This window comes from Salvia hispanica, chromosome 4, assembly GCF_029641045.1.
Source record: "Salvia hispanica isolate PSC_SH4W2 chromosome 4, Shi_PSC_v1, whole genome shotgun sequence".
Lineage (NCBI taxonomy): Eukaryota > Viridiplantae > Streptophyta > Magnoliopsida > Lamiales > Lamiaceae > Salvia > Salvia hispanica.
In genome coordinates, this window is record NC_142695.1 from 52,654,753 (window position 1) to 52,678,266 (window position 23,514).

The following is a 23,514-nucleotide window of genomic DNA, read 5'->3' on the forward strand; positions in this document are numbered from 1 at the left end:
AAAATAAAACTAGAAATTTTAAAAATCAACCCCAAAAATTATATATATCCTCAAGATTGAATTTATAATACACTGAATACAACCGATGAAGATTCCATAAGATTATGGCTTCAAAAATACATGGCACATTTCCAATCATGCTAAAAGGCTGAAAGCATCATTCTTCTTCAAGTTAGAGACTGTAATTTCTTCTCATGAAGCTTAGCACGTCGTAGGGCATCCAAGGCCTCAGCTTGCTTGCCAGAGCGTTTTAACTTCACCGCCTTCACTTTCTCGGCCTTGATCTGTTCCACCAGCTGAGCTCTCTCTGTATCAGCATCCGCCTCGATCTTGGCCGGCTCTGGTCGTTCTATAGCCTTGGATTTGGATTGTCCATCATTTAACCCGATTGACTGCAATGCAGACAGGAGCTGAGGATCGAGAAAATCCTCGATGCTTACATCATCTGCTGGCCCAGCGGAATCATGAGCGTCCGACACCTGCAGCTGCGATTCTATCGCTTTTGCCAGTTCAAACTCGGCATCAGCTTCTGCTGTTTTACCTTCCCTTCTCAGCTTGAGCGCTTGACGCTTGTGGCCAAGCGATTTCTGCTGCAGTTTGAACTTTTCACGGCTTGACAACGGTTTAGAAACTGAACTGGGACTGGCCTCCTTGTCCACAGACGAGACGTTGGATGCTGAACTGTCACTGGATTTGGTTGTCGTAGTCTGAGGTGTTTCCTCCACGCCCTTCTCCAAGAGCTTTGCCTGCCGAAGCTCCTCCTTAGCTTCTGCTAATTTCCCATCTCTCTTGAAGGCAACCGCCTTCCTCTTGTGCGCAAGGATCTCTTGTTGGAGGGAACTCGAATATGGTTGAGAAACAGTTGATTGAGAAGCATGCAATTCTTGTGGCTTCTCAATCTCCTGCGGTATTCCATCTGGTTTCTCTAGTCTAATCTCAACTTTAGCTTGCTTTTCTGAATCTTCATGAACAGATGCGATTCCCTTGTTTTTGGGGGGAGAATCGTCTATTTTGATTGGTTCTTCAAATTCTTTCAACTGTGCCTCCAGCAATCTGGCCTTGTTCAGCACTTCCTCCTCCTCCTCGACCTCTCCCTGGCGTCTCAGCGCAAGAGCTTTTCTTTTCAACGTTAACAATTCCCTTTGAATTTCACTCTTACTTTTCTTAGGCATCTTCGCTCCAAAATCAGTGGTAGATTGGGTGATAGAGGGCCCACCTATATGCTTCTGGGACTGGTTATGTTCTTTTAAAGTTGATGCTATATCTGCATTATCCTCATCTTCCCAGCCCAAGTTCTTCAAAAGTGACAGATACGAAGGATCGTGCAAATCTTGATCCGTCACTTCTTCATCTCCATTATCCGTAGTCTCATCTATGCTGTAACTCTGCTTGTTGCCAATACTTGGCTGTCTTGCAGTGGGAGCTTCTTTCATAGCTTCAAGCTGCTCCTCAAGAACCTTCGCCTTTTTCAATTCTTCATCCGACTCATCCGATCTACCTTCCCGTTTGAGTGCTAGAGCCTTCTTTTTCAGGGCAATAAGCTCTTTCTGAATCATTAGTTTACTCTTTGGAGCCGACTTAGGGCCAGCGTCATTCACACTCGCCCTGCTGGAAAATGAAGATTCTTCCACAGATTCCAATATTACACCTTTTTGAGGTATAGCAGAACCCTGATTGATCAAATCTTCGGAATTTTCGAGCTCCTTTTCAAGTAGTTTAGCTTTTCTAAGAAGTGCCAATGCATCTGTTGTGTTGCCTGCTTTTTTCTGATTTAGAGCTTCTCTCTTTAAAGACTGAATCTCCGTTATTAATGAATCCTTCTTGGAAAATGCAACCTCGTTGCCATGGTCATCAAAATCTGCAGACTCGTCGTCTTCCCAACCTAACGATATCAAGGCAGAAGACATCTCCGGATCATTCATGTCTTCATCTGTTATGTCGAAATTACCATCCACAGCAATATCATCAGCCATTCCAATCAACTGATTGAAATCCAAATTCATGTTAGATTTATATGTCCCCGAAAAATCAGCACGCTCGTCAGCATCCATACTGCGTATTAGTGATGAAAGTTCATCATCAGAATCATCAGACCCACCCAGAAGCTCCTCTTCCTCTATTTTCCTCTCAAGAATTTTAGCTCTCTTAAGTTCTTCCTTGGCCTCAACAACATTCCCAGCTCGTTTAAGTTCCAGAGCCCTTTTCTTATGAGCAACAACCTTAGATTTATCAGCACTGACAGTTTTCTTCTCTTTATTAGGTTTCTGAGAGACTTCCTTGAGAAGCGAAAACAGCTCACCCTCCACAGACATGGTTGCTGGCTTTTTTTCTGCATCGTTGAGATCTAGATCCGACCATCCCAGTTCCTTGAGTTCGGCAGAAACATCGTCTGTTCCTTTACTCTTTTGAGACGGGATTTTGTTTTTCAGACCAGAGGTTTTAGCTTCATCTTTGTTCTGTTGAATATCATCTATGTTGCTTGACGAAAAAGCCTTTTTACTACTTTTTCTCAAAGCTAACTCCAATGCTGTAGCTTGCCTTTCAAGCTCTTTCCCTTTTTTAAAAGCTTTTAATGCTTCTTCGGGTTTTCCTTCAGCTTTCAAAGTTCTGTGCTTCTGTTTTTCAAGTAGAGCTTGCTGGCGTAAATCTTCTGGGGTGACAGATCCTGACTCTGTCAACGTGAAAGTAGACTTATCGAGAGAGAGATTTCTAACTACATCTGTACCTTCAACCTGACTAGCTACTTCGGAAATATTTGAACATGATGCGCTGCCTCTTTGTGAAGAGGAATGCCCATTCTCGTTACTGAGAATCTGATTCAAAATCTCTTCATCTTTCTTTGAAGCATGCTTCGAACCACCTGCAATAGCTAATTCAGAATTTCAGATAACCACATTCCTCTTTCATCTGCCACAGATAATATAGCAACAGCAAGCATGCTAACGTGCAGCGCCAAAAAATAGATTTTCATACCAAATGGTTCAATATCATAACGAAAATATTTTCATATGATGTAGAATTGAATGTTTAAAAGGTAATTTAGAGACAGGAAGCTGTGACCCTTCTGAAACAAATTGTTCTCTGTGCAGTGACACAAGGCAGTTCATATGTATTCAATCAAAAAATCGAATATGGTTCTCTGTACTGCACTTATCCAAGTTTGAAGCATTATAGAAATCTAATCCAGCAGCATGAACATATAACTCAAAAAAGGGATTTAAGTAGTTCATCACAAATTAATCAAATATTGCCAAATGTGACCTACTTTTATAGTATACTAGTTAACATAGCATAACAGGAAACCGTAAAAGCTAACAAGTTATCCAGAGAGAATGTTAGTATTATGTTAAGCTTTCAAAACTAGAGTAAGTTTACACAAGACAACAATGACAGTCATAGCAAAACAAGTTAACAAAACACTTAATATGAGGAAGAATCGCCTGTAAAATAAATAACATAAGACGTAAAAGCTGACAGGCTAGCCAGAGAGCAACGTTAACCTTTTCAAACTAGAGCAAGTCTACAAAAGGCAACAATGGAGGTTATCAGAACATGTAATATGAGCATGAACCACTTGTAAATAAATAACGGGAGACAGAAAAGCTAGCAGGTTAGCCAGAGAGCAATGTTAAGCTTTCAAAACTAGAGCAAGTTTACTAAAGAAAACAATGGGGGTTATTGCAAAATAAATCAGCATAAAACTTAATACGAGGATGAACCACTTCTACATGAAAATAAAAGAAGAGAATGAACAAAATAGAGATATCTTTGAATACCTCTAGAAGATTTATTTTTATGTCCATATCTCAATTCAAACCGTGCAGCCTCTTCTAGCTTTTTGCACGGTTCACAGATACGGACCGGTGAGTCGCCTTGACCACGCAATACCATCCTTTGCTGGGTACAGCTGCCGCAAAATATGCCTCCACACCTGCGGCAATGGTGCTGGAAATCCATCCAGCCCAAGACATCAAAATATTCAATTCAAATTCATCGCGATCAACGGCAAAAAGATCACAACTTAAACGAAACCCATCAAAAAATACGCAATTAAGTGTAAAGGGTATGAATCGAAACAGGAAAATTTCACTTATCAAAATCATGACCGAACTCAAGAACCAATAAATTTGACGAAAGGGGTTTTCATCAATGAAGCACTAAAATCAAGATCTGAAATCAAATGGATTGATCAGTGGAGAAAGAGGTAGGCAAATTGACGGACCTTGCGATTGATGAAAGTGAACTGTGAGGAACATCCCTGGCAATTTGAGGCGTCGACCACCCAAGCATTCCCCCTCAGTGATGGCTTCGGCGGCAGCCCAATTTTCTCCAACATCTTTTCTTTCTCTTGTTGATTTCAACCTGCTTTAGTTTTTAAATTGAGCTGATGCAGTGATCGAAATCAATAGGATTGAATTGAATCAAACGAGGTGAAGAATGAGGGGTCTTTGTCAATAGTCAAGAGTCTGAAGCATACTCATACGACGTCGTGTCTCAGTTTGTGTCCTTTTCAAAGAGAAAAATTTAGATTATCAGATTTAACTTTAAGTAACCTTCTCCCCAAATATATTCAGAATACAAAATTTAATAACATTATGCATTAAAGAAATTTGTGTAATCATTAGAAATATAAATAAATTAATAACATTATGCTTTTGAAAAACATTTTGATACGGAAATAAAAAATAAAGTCTTGAACAACAATATCTTATATCAAAGAAAAAATCAAGATCAACTCAATTCTTATTATATATACATCATTTAATCATTTAAATATAAATACATTTAAAAATTATAAAGCTTGAAATTAGATACAAATAATTATATTTATTTACGATAAATAATTTCAATATCGGAATACTACTAAAGAACAATAAAAACATTGAATAAATTAATATATCTACTTGCACAAAGTCAACAAATTTAAAATCCAAATTAAAATTTATAACACCATATTAAAGCCCAAACTAGTTAAAAGCCCAAACATGTAAATGAACAATTTAAAAACCAAACTAATTACATTCCTAAATTGAATTGTATAGACATATAAAAACCCAAACTGATTAAAGTGGCGCCTCCATATCCTTCTCCGGCGAAACCTGCCTTACCGCTGCATCACCGCCATACCTCGTTGCATTGCCGCTCGACGGCTCTCCTTCTGCTCTGCGTCTCCGGCCTCGCTGTGGTGAGTTTCAGCAGGTATTGATATTCTTCAATTCAAGTATTTGATCTTATTGTTTTTGATTGAATTTGAATTGATTCTGTTTCTCTTCTAGATTGAGTTTCTACTCGTTTTTATAGGTATTTATAGAGATTTAAAAATTTGTTTGGAAACCCATTATTTCTCCATTATATACAGTAGACAGTTATCTTGTCCAATAGTTTCTGCAGTGTTTCTTCACAATCACCACAGCTATTGTCTAACCAATGAATGAAAATATCGAACTCTACTTTTGATATATCTATGTTTTGGCTTTAAAATAATTTTTTGCAATATGCTTCAAATACAATAACCAAACTTTTTTAAAGAATTTATGATGTTTCCCTCCAAAACTTAACTCAGTGGTATTTCTGAAAATAGTCCAAAAACTCTCTCTTTGTATTACTATTATAGATAGATAGATTATAGATTATAGATTATAGATATGGATATGTATTATGCAATCATTATTACAACATGCAGAAAAAAAGGAAGCTAGTAGTATTACTTTTTACTGGTCATGTGATTTAATTTGTACTATGTAAATGGACAATGGCTGATGTAAGTTTTCCAGATTCTCTTGTTTCGAAGGTGTCAATTCTATGGTCAGTTTGGAATACTAAGTCGTGATACTTATCACGGTGATAGTTAGAATGAACTTGTGTTAAAAAGTAGTAGTTCTATATGTTTTGTTGAATCGTGCATCTATTTACGTTTTAGTTTCTGAGAAAATTGGATACCTCAAGGCATTATCTACATTTCAAATTTAATATTTTCCTTATCTCTTTTGTTTCACAGACGAAGAGCTTGCTTGTGATAGCTGACTGCAGCTCTCAGTACACAAATTGTTTAATTATTTAGCACTGTGGGTATGGTAATAAATAGCAATAAAGCTGGAGTGCCAGCAGCACCTCCGCACGAACTTCATGTGTGGAAATTTGCAGAGTCTAGAGCTCCTGAGATTGAGGGACTGCATTCTATTATTGCTGGTCGTATGGATAACAATTTCAAATCACAAAGGAACAAGAGGAGGAGAACTACTGGACATGATAATCGAGTTGCAAGAAAGAAGTTCAGGAAGAGAAGTATAGATGGATTAGGACATGCAGGCAAAATTGATTCTATGGGGAATGATGAAAAGAAAGTTTCCCGTCGTGTTCGGAGGAGTATTGAACTTAAGAAGAACCTTCCAACCGGTTATGTTACTTCAGGGGATGGGACCAAGAGACTGAGAACGCACGTATGGCATGCTAAGCGGTTCAAAATGGAAAAACTTTGGGGATTTTATATTCCCCTTGGCCTTCATGGGAGGTAGTTGTCTTCTTAAACTTTTGTGGTAAAAAAGGTGGCTGTTTATTTGTTTCTGAAAAGCATCTTTCCTTAAATGAATTTTTTGGCCAAGTCAGAACATGACTATGTAATCTATAGGTTTGTTTTCTTGATTGTAAAGATGAGCAATTAAAGTTAGTAAATATGCTTTCGATGTCTATTATGGTCAATAATAAATCAATCTTTCATTTTGCAAGCACGATAACTTTACTTCAAATTATGTGATGCAGAGGAAGAGGTTCAAGGGCTCTGTTGAAAAAATTAAAAAATGGAGTGCTTGTGCATGATGCGAGTTACTATGGTGCAATCCAGTTAGAGGGTCCACAGGTAGGCATCTTTAATTTGTGAACATTTGCTGAATATCTTAATTCACTTTTTTCGTATCCTCCACTTCATTCGTTTCCACCTTATGCTTGTGGATTTACCAGCATGTTTTGGATGATAACAAAATATGTGATGGTAGACCACTTTGGTGTGCTTGTGTGTATATTTAGAATGACCTAACCTCCTTGTGTGTGTTTCCAGAAAACGCTGATATCAGTTCTAAGTTCTGTGCTAGTGCCTTCTCCATCAGCTTGTTGTGAAGAAACTTTGCATGATATTCTTGTGGGCAATATCTTTGGAACTGCTATGGTGAAGTAACAATCCTCTACGTTTCCTGAATTTGGATATTAACCTATTGGTAGTGTTCTAATAATTATGGTTATGCAGCTTCATGATTCTGGAAAACCTAGTTTGCCTACTATTGCTCCTGTGACCTACATGTGGCGACCTATGCAGCAGATTTCTACCAACATAGATGAGCTTCGCAGAGAAATTTCCTGTGAAGGTCCTACTATTGATAACACCACCTCTATCCGCCAACTCTGGTTGTGGATACATGCTGCCTCTTTTAAAGAAGCATATGATTCTTTGAGTTCAGCATGTGAAATGAATGTAGGTTACGTAACTTCAAATATTTTGTGCATGACATTTATGCAGCTCTCTTTTTCGGGTTGTGGGCTTGATAGGATGCATGAGTAGTGTGCTTAGATTTGAAATTTCTATAAATATATCCAGCTATTTTGTTATTAAATTTGTTCTGGGCTTGTATCTCTCTTTCACATGACTACCTAAAAATCAAATTCATGTATCTGGGGAAGGATTCAGTGGTTCACATTGATTTACTACTATAGCTTACTTAATTTCTGAGCATATTTTTTATGCGTTTGCAAATTATGAGTTTTTTATCCAGACAGATGGGACTTGTTCAGCTCAATGCGTTTCTCGAGAAGGACAGCTTGCAAAAGTGGAATTGATAGGTACAAAGGTATTTCAGTTGCTGCACAAGACATTGCAACCTGTTAAGCTGTGAGTGCATCGGAGTAATAATTGTTCTCTATCTATATGGATATGTATTCCAACTGATGATTTTCTGTTGTTTGGCTTCTCAGTAATTCGGAGAACCCTTGGCCTGTGAAGAAATGTTCAGCTCATGAACATGATGATGCTGTGGAATCTGAAAATACGTCCATGTTTGAGAAAGGACATCAGATGTCTTCTTCTGCAGTTCTTTCCATGGTTGTGAAGGACCCTCGTAATCTGACTAAGACTGGGGGTGTGGCTGTTCCTGATGGAAAGAACCTTGGCTTATTAGGTAATGAACACCAGAGTAAACAGCAAACATCAGCGCCTAACCATGAAGCTGAATTTGAACACGAGTATGGTGATTTATGGGACGCTAGCAAAGAGCTAGACCCTCCAGTGGAAGAAAGTGTTTTATGTGCTGGCGAGCATCACCAGCGGAAGGAGTTCTTTTGCCTCGGCCAAAAAGGTTCTGGGTCTCAAAACAAAACTATTGATAAAAATTACACCAGATCGTGTCCTGTTTTGCTTTTGAAAAATGGGATTTTTGAAGATTCTGTTACAAGGTATATCTTCTCATTGATGATTTTCGTGGTGTTTCATGTTTTCCATACAACTTTTTCTTCTATAAAGTTTGGTCTAATCAATAATTATGATATTTCAAATGTTCATGGGCCTCATAAGTTTCTGCAAAACACATTGCACTGTTCACATGCTCTAATGAAAGTCTTTCAATTCTATTTATGACAACTCCTAACTGTTTGCTAACAATAGATAGAGCTGTTTTCAACTTTGACATTTGCTATGATAATCAGAGTTGGCCATTTTTGTTGGTTATATATGCAAGCTCAACCAACCTAGTTTATTTATGTTCTCCAAATAGATCTTTCCGGCAGATGATTCAGGTATTCTTATAACTAAGCAAGTGTTTGCTTTTACAAATTTCTTCAGGTGCTCTCTTATTCTACCTCTAAGTTGGGTAAAAGCATTTTGGAATACTTTTGTATCGAATGGTGCTCATGCTATAGGCTTAAGAGAGAAGCACTGGGTTGCGGGTGAAGTAAGTTATACTTTTGATGATTCTACACCAAGAGATTTTGTATGATGATTAGAGTAAAGAGATTTATGTGATGATGTGATGATGTCGTTTGTCTTTCTGCAGATTGGATTGCCATACTTCCCCTTGGACTTTCCCGACTGCAACGCATATTCGGATTTTATGGAAATGGAGGCAGCCACAGTCAACCAAAAAGCTATGCTTGTTCCTCCTTCTAAGAGGCCACTGGAAGTTCCTATACCACCTCCATGGGACTGTGTGGTCTACAATTTTGGGGAGAAATTGACTGAAGCTAGAAAAATTCAAGCAGATATATGTAGAACTCAAGATGAAAAAATTGATGACATGGAGACAAACTCTGGCTCTGAAAAATCAAAGGATAATGTTTCTGATTGTCAGGCTACTCCGTTTGAGGGTATTGTAGCAAGGACTTCATGCATGCTGAATGATTTCCTAGATAATATCAGTGGCAATCGTTTGTTATTCCCTAGTATAGATGGTGCTGAGAATTGCTTGCATAAATTCATGAGGAACAAAGATTTTCTCAAACAAGACATTGTTATGTCTGAAATGAAGTCCAGAAAACCACCTTGCTTTGTTCGAGTACTTCTGCGTGCTTTTAAGGAAGGCGTTTTTGAACAGGGAGCAGTGGTTTGTGCACCCCTTGCTACTGACATACATTTATGGACTGCTAGGTACTCCTTGAGTTATATGATAGAGTCGTCTGTCAATCAGTTAAGTGTAATTAATCCATTATGTTTAATCTATGCAATTGTTTTGAAATGATGCAGCTCAGAAACAAACGACGAACCACTTCAAATAACTCAATCTTCAGTTATGTCATACTTCATGCAGTCACCTTCTGGTAAATGGGAACTTCAGATACCTGAGGATCAAGCTCTCTCATCCCATAGATTGCCCATTGGCTTTGTTACTACTGGTTTTGTTCGAGGAAGGCAAGTTTGCAACATGTTCTGATTGAAAGCCATGCTCTGATTGTAGGAGTATAAAATGTCATGTTTTATAGGGTGTTTCTTCACGAAATTCCTTCAATTTTCTTATGACTGAGTGTCTTTTCCTCTCTCTTGAGTATGCAGCAAGAAGGCCACAGCAGGGGCTCTTTGCGAAGCGAGCGTACTTTCCAGGCTTCGGCAGGAACAATGGAGAGATGTACCTGTAAGGCGGAGAAGGAAGGAGATCTATGTTCTGGTTAGAAATATGAGATCCACAGCCTATAGACTTGCGTGTGCTACCGTTGTTCTTGAGCAACAGGAACGAGACACCAATTTCATGTGACCTATTGTCTACAATTACACACGTCTCACTGTCCGAGTTACATGGTTTGTGAAAACACTTTTAGGTACGGATCAAGTACTGCCATCTGATAATATTTTGCTGCATTCTTACGGTTGGTTAGTTTATTTTAGGAAGAGACTGACGGTGTCCATTTAATTACGTTTCACAGTTAGTCTGTAGGAAGCTTCGGTAAATGGAATGAACCTTTCAATGCTCGTCTGTGGATTAGGAGGATGTTATCTACATTCAAGGTGAACTTTCTACGCAAATATGTATACATCATGCTTTGTTATGATAAGTTAGTCAGGATACACGAGAACGTAACTGGAGATTTACATTGTTGTAAGATGGCACTATTTATTTTATGTGTTATGATTAATATAGTAGTAGTATTTCATTGTCTACTGCCAGAAAAATTGCAACATCATGAGATTTTATTTTCCAAATTTTACAGGCAATCAAGGATCAGTTTAATTGTTTCTCCGCACAATATTCAACTTGTTCCCCATTCTTGCTGGATTTTCGAGCTTCGTTAAGGGTTTTTCCAGACTCCAGTCGTTCTTCGTCTTTGGGGCCACCAACGCCCGAGATGAGCTGTGTTTGCATCTCATAAGAGGTGATATAACTGTAGTTGATTTTATTCATTATATTTTTTATTTCTAAATTATGTTATTAGGCTTGGCAATGTATAATATTGGATGGAATTCGTGTAACTTTTTGTGTAAGGATTGTAATTTAGAATTAATTAGGAAAAATATAGGCGACATGTTACAGCAGCAACCGTGTTTATTTATGATTAATTGCATAAGTCAACAAATACTATCTAGATTTTTGCCACAGCAGCTGATTTTATCTCAAACATCAGTTTATGACGATAACATATCTATTAAAATGCTTTGTCCAATACAGAACTGGTAAGACTTGGATTATGTTGTTAAGAATAGAACCTAACTTGTGAGGGAAGAAGTGTATTTAGTATATTTAAGCAGTTATCTCCTAACTGCACTTATATGACTAGTATTATGTAGTATAATTACTAATATATTCTATAATACGGTTGAACAAGTTAGATTTCTTCCTATGCACATAAATGACTCACTTACATATACACTAATAAATGTTTAATACCATCATGTAAATGCTTAATTTGTATTTCCTGTTCACGATTTAAAGACCTATTTTGTCACGATGCAGATTTAAGAAATTGTTTGACTGAGTAACTATGTGCGGTTCATTTACTAAAAATTTTTTTAAAAAATAAGTAATCAGGTACTTTAAATGCCAAAATGAATCATTTTTTTTTTGGATGGGGAAATATTTATTATAATTAAAAACTCGAGAGGCCCAAAAAATATTCATTTGACAAAAGCATGATTTCGGGATGATAATGACAAGAAGTATTTTATCTTGACTTTTTATTTCTTCCCCACATATTCTTCTTTTTGTATATGATTCAATTTATGTTTTAAGTCATACAATAATTTTATTCCTTTGATGATGAAAAAGTATGGGACCCTAAAACGAATAAAAGAGGCTTTGGTTCTGCAATGGGTCAGCATCAAAGATAAGAAACATAATTTAGAAAAAAGTAGTATTATGTGCTTTCATATAAGTTTAATCACACTAATAAGTTGACTTTATGCATATGAGCACAACAGTATCTTTTCCGCATAGTCAAATCCAAATATTTAACTACTATCTTCCATAATAATAATGTATTGTCATAACACTAATATTTTTTTTTTGTTACAGATGTGTAAATTAGGTTCACCACTAGATGCGCACTATGCGTAATATTGAATGGCCAGAAACCATCCGTGCGCCACAGTGTGCATTTTCGTGCTAACACTATTGTAATAGTCGATTTAATGTAAATAAATTAATAAAATCGACTGCAATGGAGGTTTCTAAAAACTCTAACAAATAGGTAGGTGTATTATATATAAGGTTGAAAAACCAAAATTTGTTTCTATGCCTAAAGTGGAAAACTTGCAAATGAAAAATATAGAGTACTAATTTTAGACATGATCATGATCACTATGATCACTTCTAAGTAATTTATTCTTCTATGTTTTTCATCAAGAAACTGTGTTAAAAAAAAGAGACTCATTGCGAACGCCCGCTTACAATGCGTGAGGATCTGACCTGAGGAGAGGAGGTGGCGGTAGGGAGACGATGCAGGATGCGCACACAATTTTTGTTAAAAAAAATAAAATCTACAAAAGTATTAAGATTTTTTTTATTGAAAACAAGGTTGTGTATGTCAAAGTGTAAGAAATTAGAGATTCTCCACAGATTATTGGTTTTACACTTATACTAATGCAAACAAACATTTCTTCTATATATATGTTTTTCATCAAGAAATTATGTTAAAAAAAAAACTCTTTTTCCAGAAAACAAGGTTGTGTATGTCAAAGTATAAGAAATTAGAGATTCTCCACAGATTATTGGTTATACTAATGCAAACAAACATGGAAAAAAAAACAGAAAAAATTACTCAACATCATCAAGAAATTATCAATAACATTGCATAGAGAATCCCTTATACATCCCCAAAAAAAACACAAAAAAATAAAAATAAAAACTTTATACTAATCTCATAAATCTGAGACTAACAAAGCATCCCAAATCATATCCATATCCAAAGAAGGCACTCTGCTCAATTGATGAACCGCATCACCTTCTCCACCCCCAATCCCAATCGCTTCCACGACGCTGCTGCTGCTCTTCTCCACCTCAGCCACCTCCTTCCCAATCACCTCCTCCGACGAAGACGACGACCCTCCCGCCTCCTTCTTCGCCTGCGCCACCGCCTTCAGCTTCGCCTCCAGCAGCGCCACCGTGCTGCCGCACAGCGAGTTCGCCCTGATCTTGTGCTTCATGTGCGGGAAGTTGAGGTGCGCGTAGTCCCCCCTCAGCAGGTACGCCGCCGTGTCGTACGCGAACGCCGCCTCCTCCGCCGTGTCGAACGTCCCCAGCCACACCCTCGTCCGGTTCCGCGGCAGCCGTATCTCCGCCACCCACTTCCCCCAGTGCCGCTGCCTCACCCCCCTGAACAGCTTCCCCGCCCCCGCCGCCCGCTTCATCGGCTGCGTCTTCATCTTCAGCCACGTCTGCCGGCTTTGGTGATCACCTTCCGCCGCGGGGAAGTAAGGGTTTTCCTGAAAAGACAAATCTACCCCCGCTGCCCCAGGCGATGGAGCGTGCGCGAACAGGGGCAGATTCGGAAATTCGGAGCCTCCTCCGCCAAGATGGGAATAATTTGGGGTTTCATTGTGGTTGTATGTTGGAAGAAAAGAATGTGCATGAAGCTTTCTCACAATACTCTCTTTAGAAAACTCAGATAATTGAATATTCAAAGGCTCCATCTTTGGAAATTTCTTAGCCATGTGAGTGAATGTCAAATAGAGAGAGAGTTGTGACAACAAGGGTATTTATACAAGTAATATGTTAATTAAATAATTAATGGAGTTATTCAGAAATTCGTGCCTTGGAATCTCGGCCAATGAAAAGTGAACATGTGTGGCGTTGTCGCTCCTGCGTCTTGGGATTATTAATTATTGTTAGGGTTAATGTAATAAATATTCTTGGATGATAGTGACAAGAACCTCCTTAAACTCTCTATAGATTTACTTTTTTGTTAGGTTGTTCTTCAATCAACAAACATGTGATTTATCTATTCGTCCACATGATAGCACAAACAAAAGTGTCATCATTGAAGTTTGTTAGTTAAAATAGTATAAAGCATACTTCGATCCCACACTAACTTTTTTTGGCTTAAGATAGATAACTAATTAAAGGTTATGTAATCAAGGTTTTTTCACTTTTGTGGGATTTGTAAAATATTACTAGTATAGTTACTAGCTAGAATGTTATAGAGGAAGCTCTCTCAATTCTCGAATATATGTCTTCGGTTACAAATTACATGCATCAAGAAAAATGCTACAAAAAAAATACGAGCTCCAACGACCGACGTTGGATTTTATCTATGTGGGGTCCGTCGGTAAATTTTCCAATGGCCAAAATTTGTCAGTAAACTTTTTTTTGGGACATAGGCTGCTTTGGCTATTGCCGATGGCCACAATCCGTCGGTAAATTATGTCTTTTGTAGTTGCGCTTATTAAGAATAAAATTTGTTTTCATTATTAAGGATGAACTTTGATGAATGGATGTCTAAGTCTTGATATGAACTTGATTTGATAGTTGGTATTTTATGTTTGATTAATTAATTCCTCGAATGGCAAGAAATTGAACTTTTTATGGGTTGTTAACATCATATTTCTAATGTAGTACTAAATCCACGAATTCAGTGAAAAGTTAATGAGGTTATCATTTAATATCTTATCTACTAATTATTGTAATTAGGCGCATTTCTTTATTCATAATGAAGGTTAGGGCCATCCAATGATTGGCTGTCGTTACGTTTTATTTAAGGGCAAAACATAGTTAACATTATCATCAAGCAGTATTATTAAGAAAGAAAAGGGCAAATAAACTATTTTTCTTGCATCATAGATGTGAGGAAATCATGGCTGTCTTTTTCCTAATCTAGTAGTAAAATAATTAGGAAAGTCTAGAGCAAACAACTAATTAAGGCATTCATACAACTTTTGGCTTTTCTTCTGGCATCGAAACGTGGCCTTTGAGGTGAGGTTGGAGACGCTTTAACAACGCATAATTAAAATCAAATTAAAAATATAGTAATTGGATCAATTAATTAATTAGGGTTTTTTGTGAAAAACGACCAATATTTTCACCTCCAAATTCGAGCCACAAATTATTAGAATATACATCATTTTCATATATTGTCAATGTATCAACATTCTTAAGCCACTCCTCAATTAATGTCAATAAGTCTATATTCACTTTCTTGATCTTACCTCCAAGGGGGATGAATAAGCATCTCAACGCATGTGTGTGACATTTTGTTGCCATACTATATGTCTGAGGGTGAATTTTGTCATTTTACCATCAAGAATCATTAAATATCTATGTGGTAACTAAAATTATTTAAGTTAGTGTGAGATTATTAATTTCGATATACGAGAGGGCTTAAGATTCAAAACAAAATCCGAATACAAGTAATAATTAAACTAGAGAAATGCAACTTACAAGACATTTCTTCTCTTTAATCCAATAGAGAGAGTTCAAGTCACCGTAGATAAAAAGCAAATCATTATTGATTATATTTTTCAAACAATAGGAAAGTAACAATTTAAGTAGAGATAGATCTGCATCTTAATCCATATTATGGTGAGACAATTGATTTCACATTCACGAACTATGTTATTGTTAGTAATTCTTGTCATAATCTAATAATATACAATGGAAAATACAAACATAAAATATATTTAGATTCATAACAAATATTCTGAGGTGAGAATTTAAACACAACGATTAGAGGCGAAATTACTTATTTCGTAAAGTTATTTTTTCTTTTGTTTGTTCGAATCTTGTAGGCGAATGCACTACTTTCAGTATTCATGTGCATGTCAAGTATTCATGTGCATGTCAGTCTAATGCAGAAGCAATTCCTGGTACTCAGTTAAAATCTTTTTTATTGAACACACATACTTATTTATCTGACAAAAAATTATACTTACATTCTAAACATTATCTAATGTTGATTAATTTCTCTATAGTATAGAAACAGTCCGTATTTTAATTTTATTTTTATCATATCACTAGCACATTTCTCTAAACATTCGGTAAAAAGGCGAACGTGCTTGGTAAAATGGGTTATACCGAGCACTTGCAGATACCCATATAATAATGGGTGTCCCCAACATCAACACCAAACCTACACCTTTAAATCTCATGAATCATTCTCAGATCATATCACTAGACATGACGAGGATACATCAATCACAAACCATCTTTTTTTTTGCAAAAAAATTGCTGGAATCCCAACCCAATCTCCAAACACACAAATTATTCAAGAAATGATGAAACTATGATATCCAATTACCAATTTCCTCAAAGATTAGAATTACCAAATCATCCAACCTTGGAAGGTCTTGGAACAAACAAAACAAGAGACAAAGATTCTCATCAATCCCTTGTTCACTTTTGTCAGTTCAAATTATTCTAAAGATTAACAGATCTTCTAATGGCTATTTAAAGCCAACTAGCACATGGTTTTCCTCTAGCTAATTCTGTTGTTTTCACTTGCCCATAATATTATTGAATGCCCAAGTTGCTCAAAGTTGCTTTTAACTTTATTTTTCTTTTTCACCATCATCATATAGTACTACTTTATTCCTGCCACAATTTTGGACTTTAAAGACATGTATATATTGGAATAAAACCAAGATCCTTGTAGCAACATATTCACTTTAGTTTCCAAAACAAGGCTTAGGCATGTGGATGGATTCATTAGCCACATTATTGCTAGTGGCATGTGTTGATCAATTAATTATCAAAATTAGTGTTTTCTTTTTATGTTTGAACATCACATCAAATAATGTAGGAAGTCTACAAAAAACAAAATAACGATGAGAATGGAATATGCTGTGGTTATATAGTGCTCATTTAACTTCTCCTTTTCCAAAATTCTTAGACGAGAAGATAAGAACTTTGCTAGCTTCACCAATTTTCAAATGATGAAAAAAAAATTATATACTTGCTTCATTTTTGAATATCCACAAAATGCTCTTTGACTAACTTGCCATACTGATTCTCAAATAACTATAAACTTTTAAATTTTGTTCTTACCGAATATTTGTATGTTGAAGAGCCATATTTGTGACTCAATTAATGCAGAACGCTTTATTTATATGGTTTAGAGTAGAAAACTTGTTGTAATTTTTTTCTATCATTATAAAACATACTTGAAATATTGTCACACAATAAATTTGGTTCCTCATTTATAAGTTGTAAATTCTTTTTAAAGGAGAAGAGAAAGGGGAGTATTGGAATTTGATCATTGATTTCTCACTTTCTGAGTTCTGATAATACCCTTGTCAGTTCTCATAAAAAATCCTTACATTATCAAAGGACTAAATGATTTTATTCAAGTCGATATAGATGTTTATAAAGGCCGGTTAATTAGTTTTTTTCAGATAAAAATATTTACATACCAAAAATAACTAAACATTAAAAGAAATTAGTAGGAAATTGTTAAAAAGTTAGAAATACATTCCAATGGATTCCCCTCCCCTGGCCCAATCGATCGATGCTTACTTTTATTGCACACCACTTGCTCTCTAGCAATAAAATATTCACACAATTTTCATCTTCTTATGGGAAATAGAATCTAGCTTTATATATTTTGTCACAATCATACCCAAAAAGAATCAACTTAATCATGAGAAACATTCTATACATAATTTTTTTCATTATTTACTACACATTTCTTTTAATTCTATTAAATACCATAATTTTATTCATTTATTTGAAGTTATAAGTAAAACGAACAAATTGACATCAAACGAGGATAGTGCTCATATATGTATGTAAAATTATTTTCCCTATAATGAACACATATAAGAAAAATGTCTTTAAACATGCGTTACTTGACATTAATAATAAAGTGTTACTCTCAGTATTGCAAATTCTTAATAGATGAATAAGTGTGTAATTAATAACGGAGTCTTGAAATTGATCACTTGTTAGAAAACAAAACCAATTAATTACTTAAAATTTATGGACAAATATAGCTTTTGACATTTTATTTTCTAATTTAGTGTTTTTTACATGAAAAAGGAAATTTTATTTCAAGAGATGTAGTAATACCTTTGTGTCACTTTTGTCCATGTACGCATATCATAATTTATTTATTTTGTCAATTAAATGGCTGCATACTTAGACAACCAGCAAAGTCTTAATTAGTGATTAAATAAAATTATCATGTTCTGCAAAAGCTCAGTTGTACTTGCCCCCATCTTCTCTTCAACAATAAGACCATCATGCCTTCCACCAATTATAAATCAAAATACTTTTCGGATTATTCTAATTAATCAAGCTTATCGCTGTCTAATTAATATTATCGTCATAAGGTAGACAACTAAACACTAAGGAAGTTATGTGGTCCAAATTAGTCATAAAATGTCGAAACAAAAGTTAGGTGCACAAAAGGAAAAGTGCAATTAAAAAATTCCTTCAATAAATTGGTCAGTCCCACGTGTCACTAATTCCTAGATCACTACTTCGATTGATTTTTTAAACATGTTTTCCCAGTAATTACGTTTATGGAGCATATAATATAGCACAATTATGTTTTGTACTAAAGTTTGTGATAGTGAAATAATGGAGAGAATTATTTTATTGGAGTTTGTATATTTGTTCAAAAACTATGTCCATGCTTTCGTAGTAAGCCATAGTATATCATCTTGATCTCAAATTATTAAAAAAAAAACAGTTTATGAGCATTAGGTTTACTTGTATCGGTCTTTGTGAATTGGGAATACGATGTACTGTAGATTAGGTTTACATTGCACTACATAGCATTTTTCTTAATAATTTTACCTGTTTTTTAAATCCAAAAAAATGGATTTAATGTAGAAAAATATTCCAATGGTTAATTTTCCATTATTCAATCGTATAATTTTCTTATTTAATGATATTTTATTTTGTTTTCATTCAAAAATTTATACAATTGAAAGTCATAATTATAAATAAGTAATTAATAAGAAATGAGAAATATGAAATTAAGTGATAGTGTAATGCTCCATGATAGATTTGTAGGTAGTGCAAAAGAGTATGAGAAATATTACTGTGGTGGTCAAATAACTAATGCAATTGATGGAGTAGTACATTCTGCACCACTTAAAAGAGGAACAAATTTTGAATCTTTGATATAATGTTGACTAAAAAAATCTAACTTCTGCAAATTGATGAATAAACGAATATTGACTGTAGAAAAGAACCACTTCAAAGTTCAAACCCAATTTTGCCAAATTTCTGTTCGGATCCCAAATTGTTAAATGAAATATTTTACCATGCATGCTTTGGTTAAATTTTCAATTTGCAATCGTCACACGCCAAATAAGTGCAGGATTTGATACAAATAAGACCAAATTAATTTCTGCAAAATAAATACTTTAACTTGTACTAGTAATTAAACTTGATATACCCTAGTTAAACAACTCCATTATGCGAGTGAAGGTGGTTGCAATTTTTAATCATATTTTACATATTTCATTATATTTTCATTCTCTTTCGCGTGCTGAGTCCGGTAATTTTTTATTAACATAACTCCACCTCATTTAGTTTGTTAATTATTAAATAAATAAAAGAACGAATAAATACGACGAAACATTGGCTAGGTACGATTTATAACTTGGTCACGGTGCAACCACTCACGTTTTAAATTATTTCCACTTATATAGGATAGGGACCCTTTGAGACACTTTATATAGGGTCTAAATAATAAAAGTGACTTATAAATATTGTACTATGAATTATAAATGCCGCATCTCGTATAATAATAAAAAATTAAGTATTTCGTAACCTTACGAATTAATTAATCCCATTTGCAGGGAGCAGGGTTAGTGATAATTTATATACGTAATGGGCTCATTTGATTGAAAATTTAAAGCTCACTACTATTTTGGGCCATGTTTGATTTGGGAAATGGAACTATCATATGTTTTTCGTCGCGAAAATAATCTCGTTTGTATTTCATTGATCATACTAAACTTTCATTCATACTACACACATCATACATAACATAATATGATATAAAATCATTGTGTTTTATCAAAAACTTTAACAAGGACTGCAATTAATCCCACAGGGAGGAATTGATTAAATAAAACAATCCTTTGAAGTTTATATCAATAAATCTGTCTTTGATAGATTAATCATAGAGTATAAATAATCAATAATTACATTACAAATTTATTACTCTCTCCATTCGTTAATTAAAGCACTAACTTTTTAGGAGAATTGAAAAATATGTGAGAAAATATACATATATATTAAAATATCAACAGATGATAAAATGATAGCAATAAAAAATGTCAACACGTCAACGGTTGATGTTGTGTTGACATCAAAATCTTGAAATTTTACACTGTGTTGACGTTGTATTGATATTGTGTTGAAAAGTTTAGAATTATTACAATATATGAGTTTGCATTTTATCATTACCCAGTACTCGTTAGTTTAAAAGTATACTAGTATAAACACGTTTGATAACTGAATGTGTTTATGTAATATAGAAGGCACAAAAGAAATACACAAAAAATGATTTTGGTAGTGGATGTCACTGAATTTTAATGCAAAAATTATTTAAAATATTGTTAATAAAAAATAGACTTCACATCTTTAAAATGAAAAAATTATCATAAATAAAAAGATGCCAATTTTTACACTCCAACTAAGTTAAAATGAAAAAAAAAATACTAACTGCAAAGATATTACCTCCCATAATAATGTGACGAAATGACTAATAAAATAACGAAAAGTTTACTGATATGTTCCTTTATCCAGAAGTTAAGCACCAAAAAAAATAGAAGTAATGCTATTGGTCCAATTTACTTTTAGATCTTATCCAGCCCAATCCATAGCCCAGATCCAGCTATCAAAACCCAGTGTTTTTTACATTGCTTTAAAACCTGCAGAAGCATTGATAATTATCTGCTACTTACTTCAATTTTTGTTTTCTTCTTTTTCAAATTTGAAGAATGAAGAGATATTCCACAGTATGAATTTGACTGGACTCCTCGATGCTCGCGACTTCGGACAAAAGGGTAGCAGAAAACATTAATTCAGACATTAACTTGTTCAGCAAGAGCAAAACATGACAAATAGGGAAAAACAGGAGGGGATGGAGCAAAAGAAAAGGAAAGTACATCGGCCCCAGCAATAAAGAGAGTAGTAAAAAAGAAATCAGACAGAATCACCCCATTGTTGACCACCCTCTTCTCCCTTCTTCCACACTCTCTCTCTGTAGCTCAAAACTCAAAAGGGGGCAGCCATGGCAGCAGAAGCGGTGTTCGGAGTGGTGCTCCTGCTCTCGGCGGCGGCGGCGGTGGCGGCGGGAAACTGGTGCGTGGTGAGGAGCGACGCGAGCGAGCAGGCGCTGCAGACGGCTCTGGACTATGCATGCAGCGCTGGAGCTGACTGCTCGCCCATTCAGCCGAATGGGCTTTGCTTTCTGCCTAATACGCTGCAGGCTCATGCGTCCTACGCTTTCAACAGCTATTATCAGCGCAAGAACAATGCTCCCGACTCTTGCTCTTTTGCTTCCACTTCTACCATCGCCAGAACTGATCCAAGTTCGTATTTTTACTCTCTCTCTCTCTACATAACATATGTGTGTTTGAGTGAGTGTGTCTACTTGTGGAAAGATTGGAGCTTTTTGGTGAGTCTTCTTGATTGTTTCATTTGAAAAAAAAAACAATGGTTGGTGTTTCTGTTTTGAGGATATGGGTGGTCTTGTGTTGTTTAATATCTGCATGTAGTTGGCTACTTCTTGCTTGTGGAAAAATTGGAACTTTATGGTGGCTCTTCTTTATTTTTTTCATTTTTTTTTAAAAATTTGTTGGTGTTTCTCTGTTTTCAGGCTATGGATCTTGTGTTTACCCATCATCTGCAAGGTATTACTTTCTTCTTTTTTTCCCACTCCATTTGCATATATTTTAGATGATGTGTGGTGTTTCTGCAGTGAGTTCTTGTGCTTTTCCAAAAGTTTCTCATTTTGCTGTTTTGTGCCTTGACATTATTCCCATTTTTTTAGTGACATCTCATATTATAAATTCTCACATATAGCATGAATTTGTATTTACACTATAAAGAATTGGAGTGTAAATATGCCTTTATTTTTAAAAGTGTCATCGAGTTATGTATACGGTGTTCTGTAGTAAATCATAGTATAAAGTATTTTATCGTTTAGATATAAGAATTATGCTTCTTTGATATGGGAGCTTCATTTTGTCCTTGTTCATGTGGGTTCATTTTTTTATAACAAGGTTGTCTTATTATGTAGTGCACTTCTTGATAATTACACTTTGGGTTAGCATCCATAGGCTAAGGGTTTAATTCTTGCGATTAAAAAAATTGCAATGTCGAAATGTTTGGACCTCGTGCCAAATAACCACAGAACTCAGAAGTCATGTCTTGTAGAAATTGCAAAGTTCTATGGAGAGGCTAAAGGCTTGTTGCTTAGAGATCTAAAGAAAGAGGTTAAAAAGTTGGGGAAGCTAAATCTTAGGTTGTTTAGCCTTTGTGTATACCTGTAAATTTGAAGTGGAAAACCAGAAGATCAATTTGTACAAATTTTTTTTACCTAACTCTGAAAAGCCAAGTTTTTATGAGCATCTGCTGACATTCTAATGCTAATACAAAATACAATTATGTTTTATTGTTCTGACTTGTTTAGTGTTTGATTCTTTCTGTTCTCCCTCTTTGGCCTTCTTTTACTGATTCTGTGCAGTAAGCTCGACAGATTGCGATTCAATTCATATTTTTATTATGATGCGACTTACTCGCATTCATATTACTCACATTCGTAAAACTTAATTATTTGAACAGAAGGTTTTGGATCACTATCTGTGTTGTTTCCATGGAAGGCATACATTAAAAAAACTCGCCTCTCTTGATTTTTTGCAGTTCTGCCGGAGGAGGAGTCTCATCAGGAATAACATCCACAACACCCACAAGCATAACCACTCCAAGTTCAACCACACCACCCTCAGGAGCCACACCTCTATACGGAAGTGGAGCCGGACTAACACCAGGGACAGGCACGGGGACAGGGCCAGTTATCCCCGACGCCCCCATGTCTAAGGGGTCCAAAATCTTACTGCAGCAAACAGCCTCGTCTCCTCTGATCATCTTGCTCGGTTTCATGGTTATTTGCCAGATAATTTAGGGTTGTATAATCATCAGGATATATATATATATATAGCTTGAGAAGTAGGTGAACCCCAGTTTTGTGTTAGCCATTTGTAGCCTTCCTTGATTGTCTCTCTCAGGAAGATATTTGATCTTTTCCTCGAGTTGTATCGGCAAGCTCAACATTTTCCCAGTTGAAGGTTGGTAGAACTAATACCCAATTTTTTGGTCATTTTATGTTTTACTATTAGACTGGATTAGCAGCTCAAGAATTTGGATCCCATATAATCTTCTCTTCAATCCTTACATAATACATATTCCACATACATGTGATACCAGAGAATATGAATAATTATACAGAAAAATCCCATAATTATAAATGAATGCAATTTCTTCATCCCCATTCATATCATCATTTCATTTTTCATATGTTAAAGCTGCAAATTTACATAAGCAAAAAATTGCATCAGATCAATAAGCCATTGGAAGAAACCTTGAGATTATAAGA

At 35.5% G+C, this 23,514-nt stretch overlaps 4 protein-coding genes across 6 annotated transcripts; 2 read left to right on the forward strand and 2 right to left on the reverse strand.

The window, feature by feature from the left end:
• Positions 1-16: 16 nt before the first annotated feature.
• LOC125194252 (phosphoinositide binding protein) lies at positions 17-4,459 on the reverse strand. Of its 2 annotated transcripts, none has more exons than XM_048092373.2 (3): positions 4,223-4,459; positions 3,777-3,945; positions 17-2,860 (listed from the first exon to the last, which is right to left on the reverse strand). In XM_048092373.2, exons 1-3 carry the CDS (start codon positions 4,334-4,336, stop codon positions 168-170), a joined length of 2,976 nt encoding a protein of 991 aa, XP_047948330.1. In that variant the 5' UTR covers positions 4,337-4,459; the 3' UTR covers positions 17-167. The 2 variants fall into 2 exon arrangements, with proteins under 2 accessions (XP_047948330.1, XP_047948329.1); XM_048092372.2 differs by having other exon boundaries at positions 17-2,869.
• A 572-nt stretch (positions 4,460-5,031) lies between these two features.
• POP1 (ribonuclease Ps) lies at positions 5,032-11,065 on the forward strand. 2 transcript variants are annotated; one of them, XM_048089393.2, is made up of 13 exons: positions 5,032-5,199; positions 5,999-6,511; positions 6,760-6,856; positions 7,055-7,162; positions 7,241-7,465; positions 7,764-7,879; positions 7,963-8,439; positions 8,825-8,933; positions 9,036-9,625; positions 9,722-9,886; positions 10,028-10,290; positions 10,396-10,477; positions 10,681-11,065. In XM_048089393.2, exons 2-11 carry the CDS (start codon positions 6,072-6,074, stop codon positions 10,224-10,226), a joined length of 2,526 nt encoding a protein of 841 aa, XP_047945350.2. In that variant the 5' UTR covers positions 5,032-5,199; positions 5,999-6,071; the 3' UTR covers positions 10,227-10,290; positions 10,396-10,477; positions 10,681-11,065. The 2 variants fall into 2 exon arrangements, with proteins under 2 accessions (XP_047945350.2, XP_088925882.1); XM_089069756.1 differs by lacking the exons at positions 10,396-10,477; positions 10,681-11,065 and having other exon boundaries at positions 5,038-5,185; positions 9,722-10,164.
• A 1,667-nt stretch (positions 11,066-12,732) lies between these two features.
• LOC125196586 (ethylene-responsive transcription factor ERF062-like) lies at positions 12,733-13,637 on the reverse strand. The gene has a single exon (XM_048095169.2). The coding sequence runs from the start codon at positions 13,613-13,615 to the stop codon at positions 12,824-12,826; it is 792 nt and encodes a 263-aa protein (XP_047951126.1). The 5' UTR covers positions 13,616-13,637; the 3' UTR covers positions 12,733-12,823.
• A 7,156-nt stretch (positions 13,638-20,793) lies between these two features.
• Positions 20,794-23,238, forward strand: LOC125195903 (PLASMODESMATA CALLOSE-BINDING PROTEIN 2-like). The gene is made up of 3 exons (XM_048094186.2): positions 20,794-21,448; positions 21,736-21,769; positions 22,782-23,238. Exons 1-3 carry the CDS (start codon positions 21,148-21,150, stop codon positions 23,041-23,043), a joined length of 597 nt encoding a protein of 198 aa, XP_047950143.1. The 5' UTR covers positions 20,794-21,147; the 3' UTR covers positions 23,044-23,238.
• The last annotated feature ends 276 nt before the right edge of the window (positions 23,239-23,514 follow it).

What these genes read in the sequence shown, in the direction of transcription:
- LOC125194252 (XM_048092372.2), bottom strand. Translation starts at nt 4,336, where the DNA reads ATGTTGGAGAAAATTGGGCTGCCGCCGAAGCCATCACTGAGGGGGAAT. An exon ending in TCACTTTCATCAATCGCAAG is followed by an intron (nt 3,946 to 4,222) that starts GTCCGTCAATTT and finishes ATGGATTTCCAG; the next exon opens with CACCATTGCCGCAGGTGTGG. An exon ending in TAAAAATAAATCTTCTAGAG is followed by an intron (nt 2,870 to 3,776) that starts GTATTCAAAGAT and finishes ATTCTGAATTAG; the next exon opens with CTATTGCAGGTGGTTCGAAG.
- LOC125196586 (XM_048095169.2), bottom strand. Translation starts at nt 13,615, where the DNA reads ATGGCTAAGAAATTTCCAAAGATGGAGCCTTTGAATATTCAATTATCT.
- LOC125195903 (XM_048094186.2), top strand. Translation starts at nt 21,148, where the DNA reads ATGGCAGCAGAAGCGGTGTTCGGAGTGGTGCTCCTGCTCTCGGCGGCG. An exon ending in CATCGCCAGAACTGATCCAA is followed by an intron (nt 21,449 to 21,735) that starts GTTCGTATTTTT and finishes CTCTGTTTTCAG; the next exon opens with GCTATGGATCTTGTGTTTAC. An exon ending in GTTTACCCATCATCTGCAAG is followed by an intron (nt 21,770 to 22,781) that starts GTATTACTTTCT and finishes GATTTTTTGCAG; the next exon opens with TTCTGCCGGAGGAGGAGTCT.
- POP1 (XM_048089393.2), top strand. Translation starts at nt 6,072, where the DNA reads ATGGTAATAAATAGCAATAAAGCTGGAGTGCCAGCAGCACCTCCGCAC. An exon ending in CCCCTTGGCCTTCATGGGAG is followed by an intron (nt 6,512 to 6,759) that starts GTAGTTGTCTTC and finishes TATGTGATGCAG; the next exon opens with AGGAAGAGGTTCAAGGGCTC. An exon ending in TCCAGTTAGAGGGTCCACAG is followed by an intron (nt 6,857 to 7,054) that starts GTAGGCATCTTT and finishes GTGTGTTTCCAG; the next exon opens with AAAACGCTGATATCAGTTCT.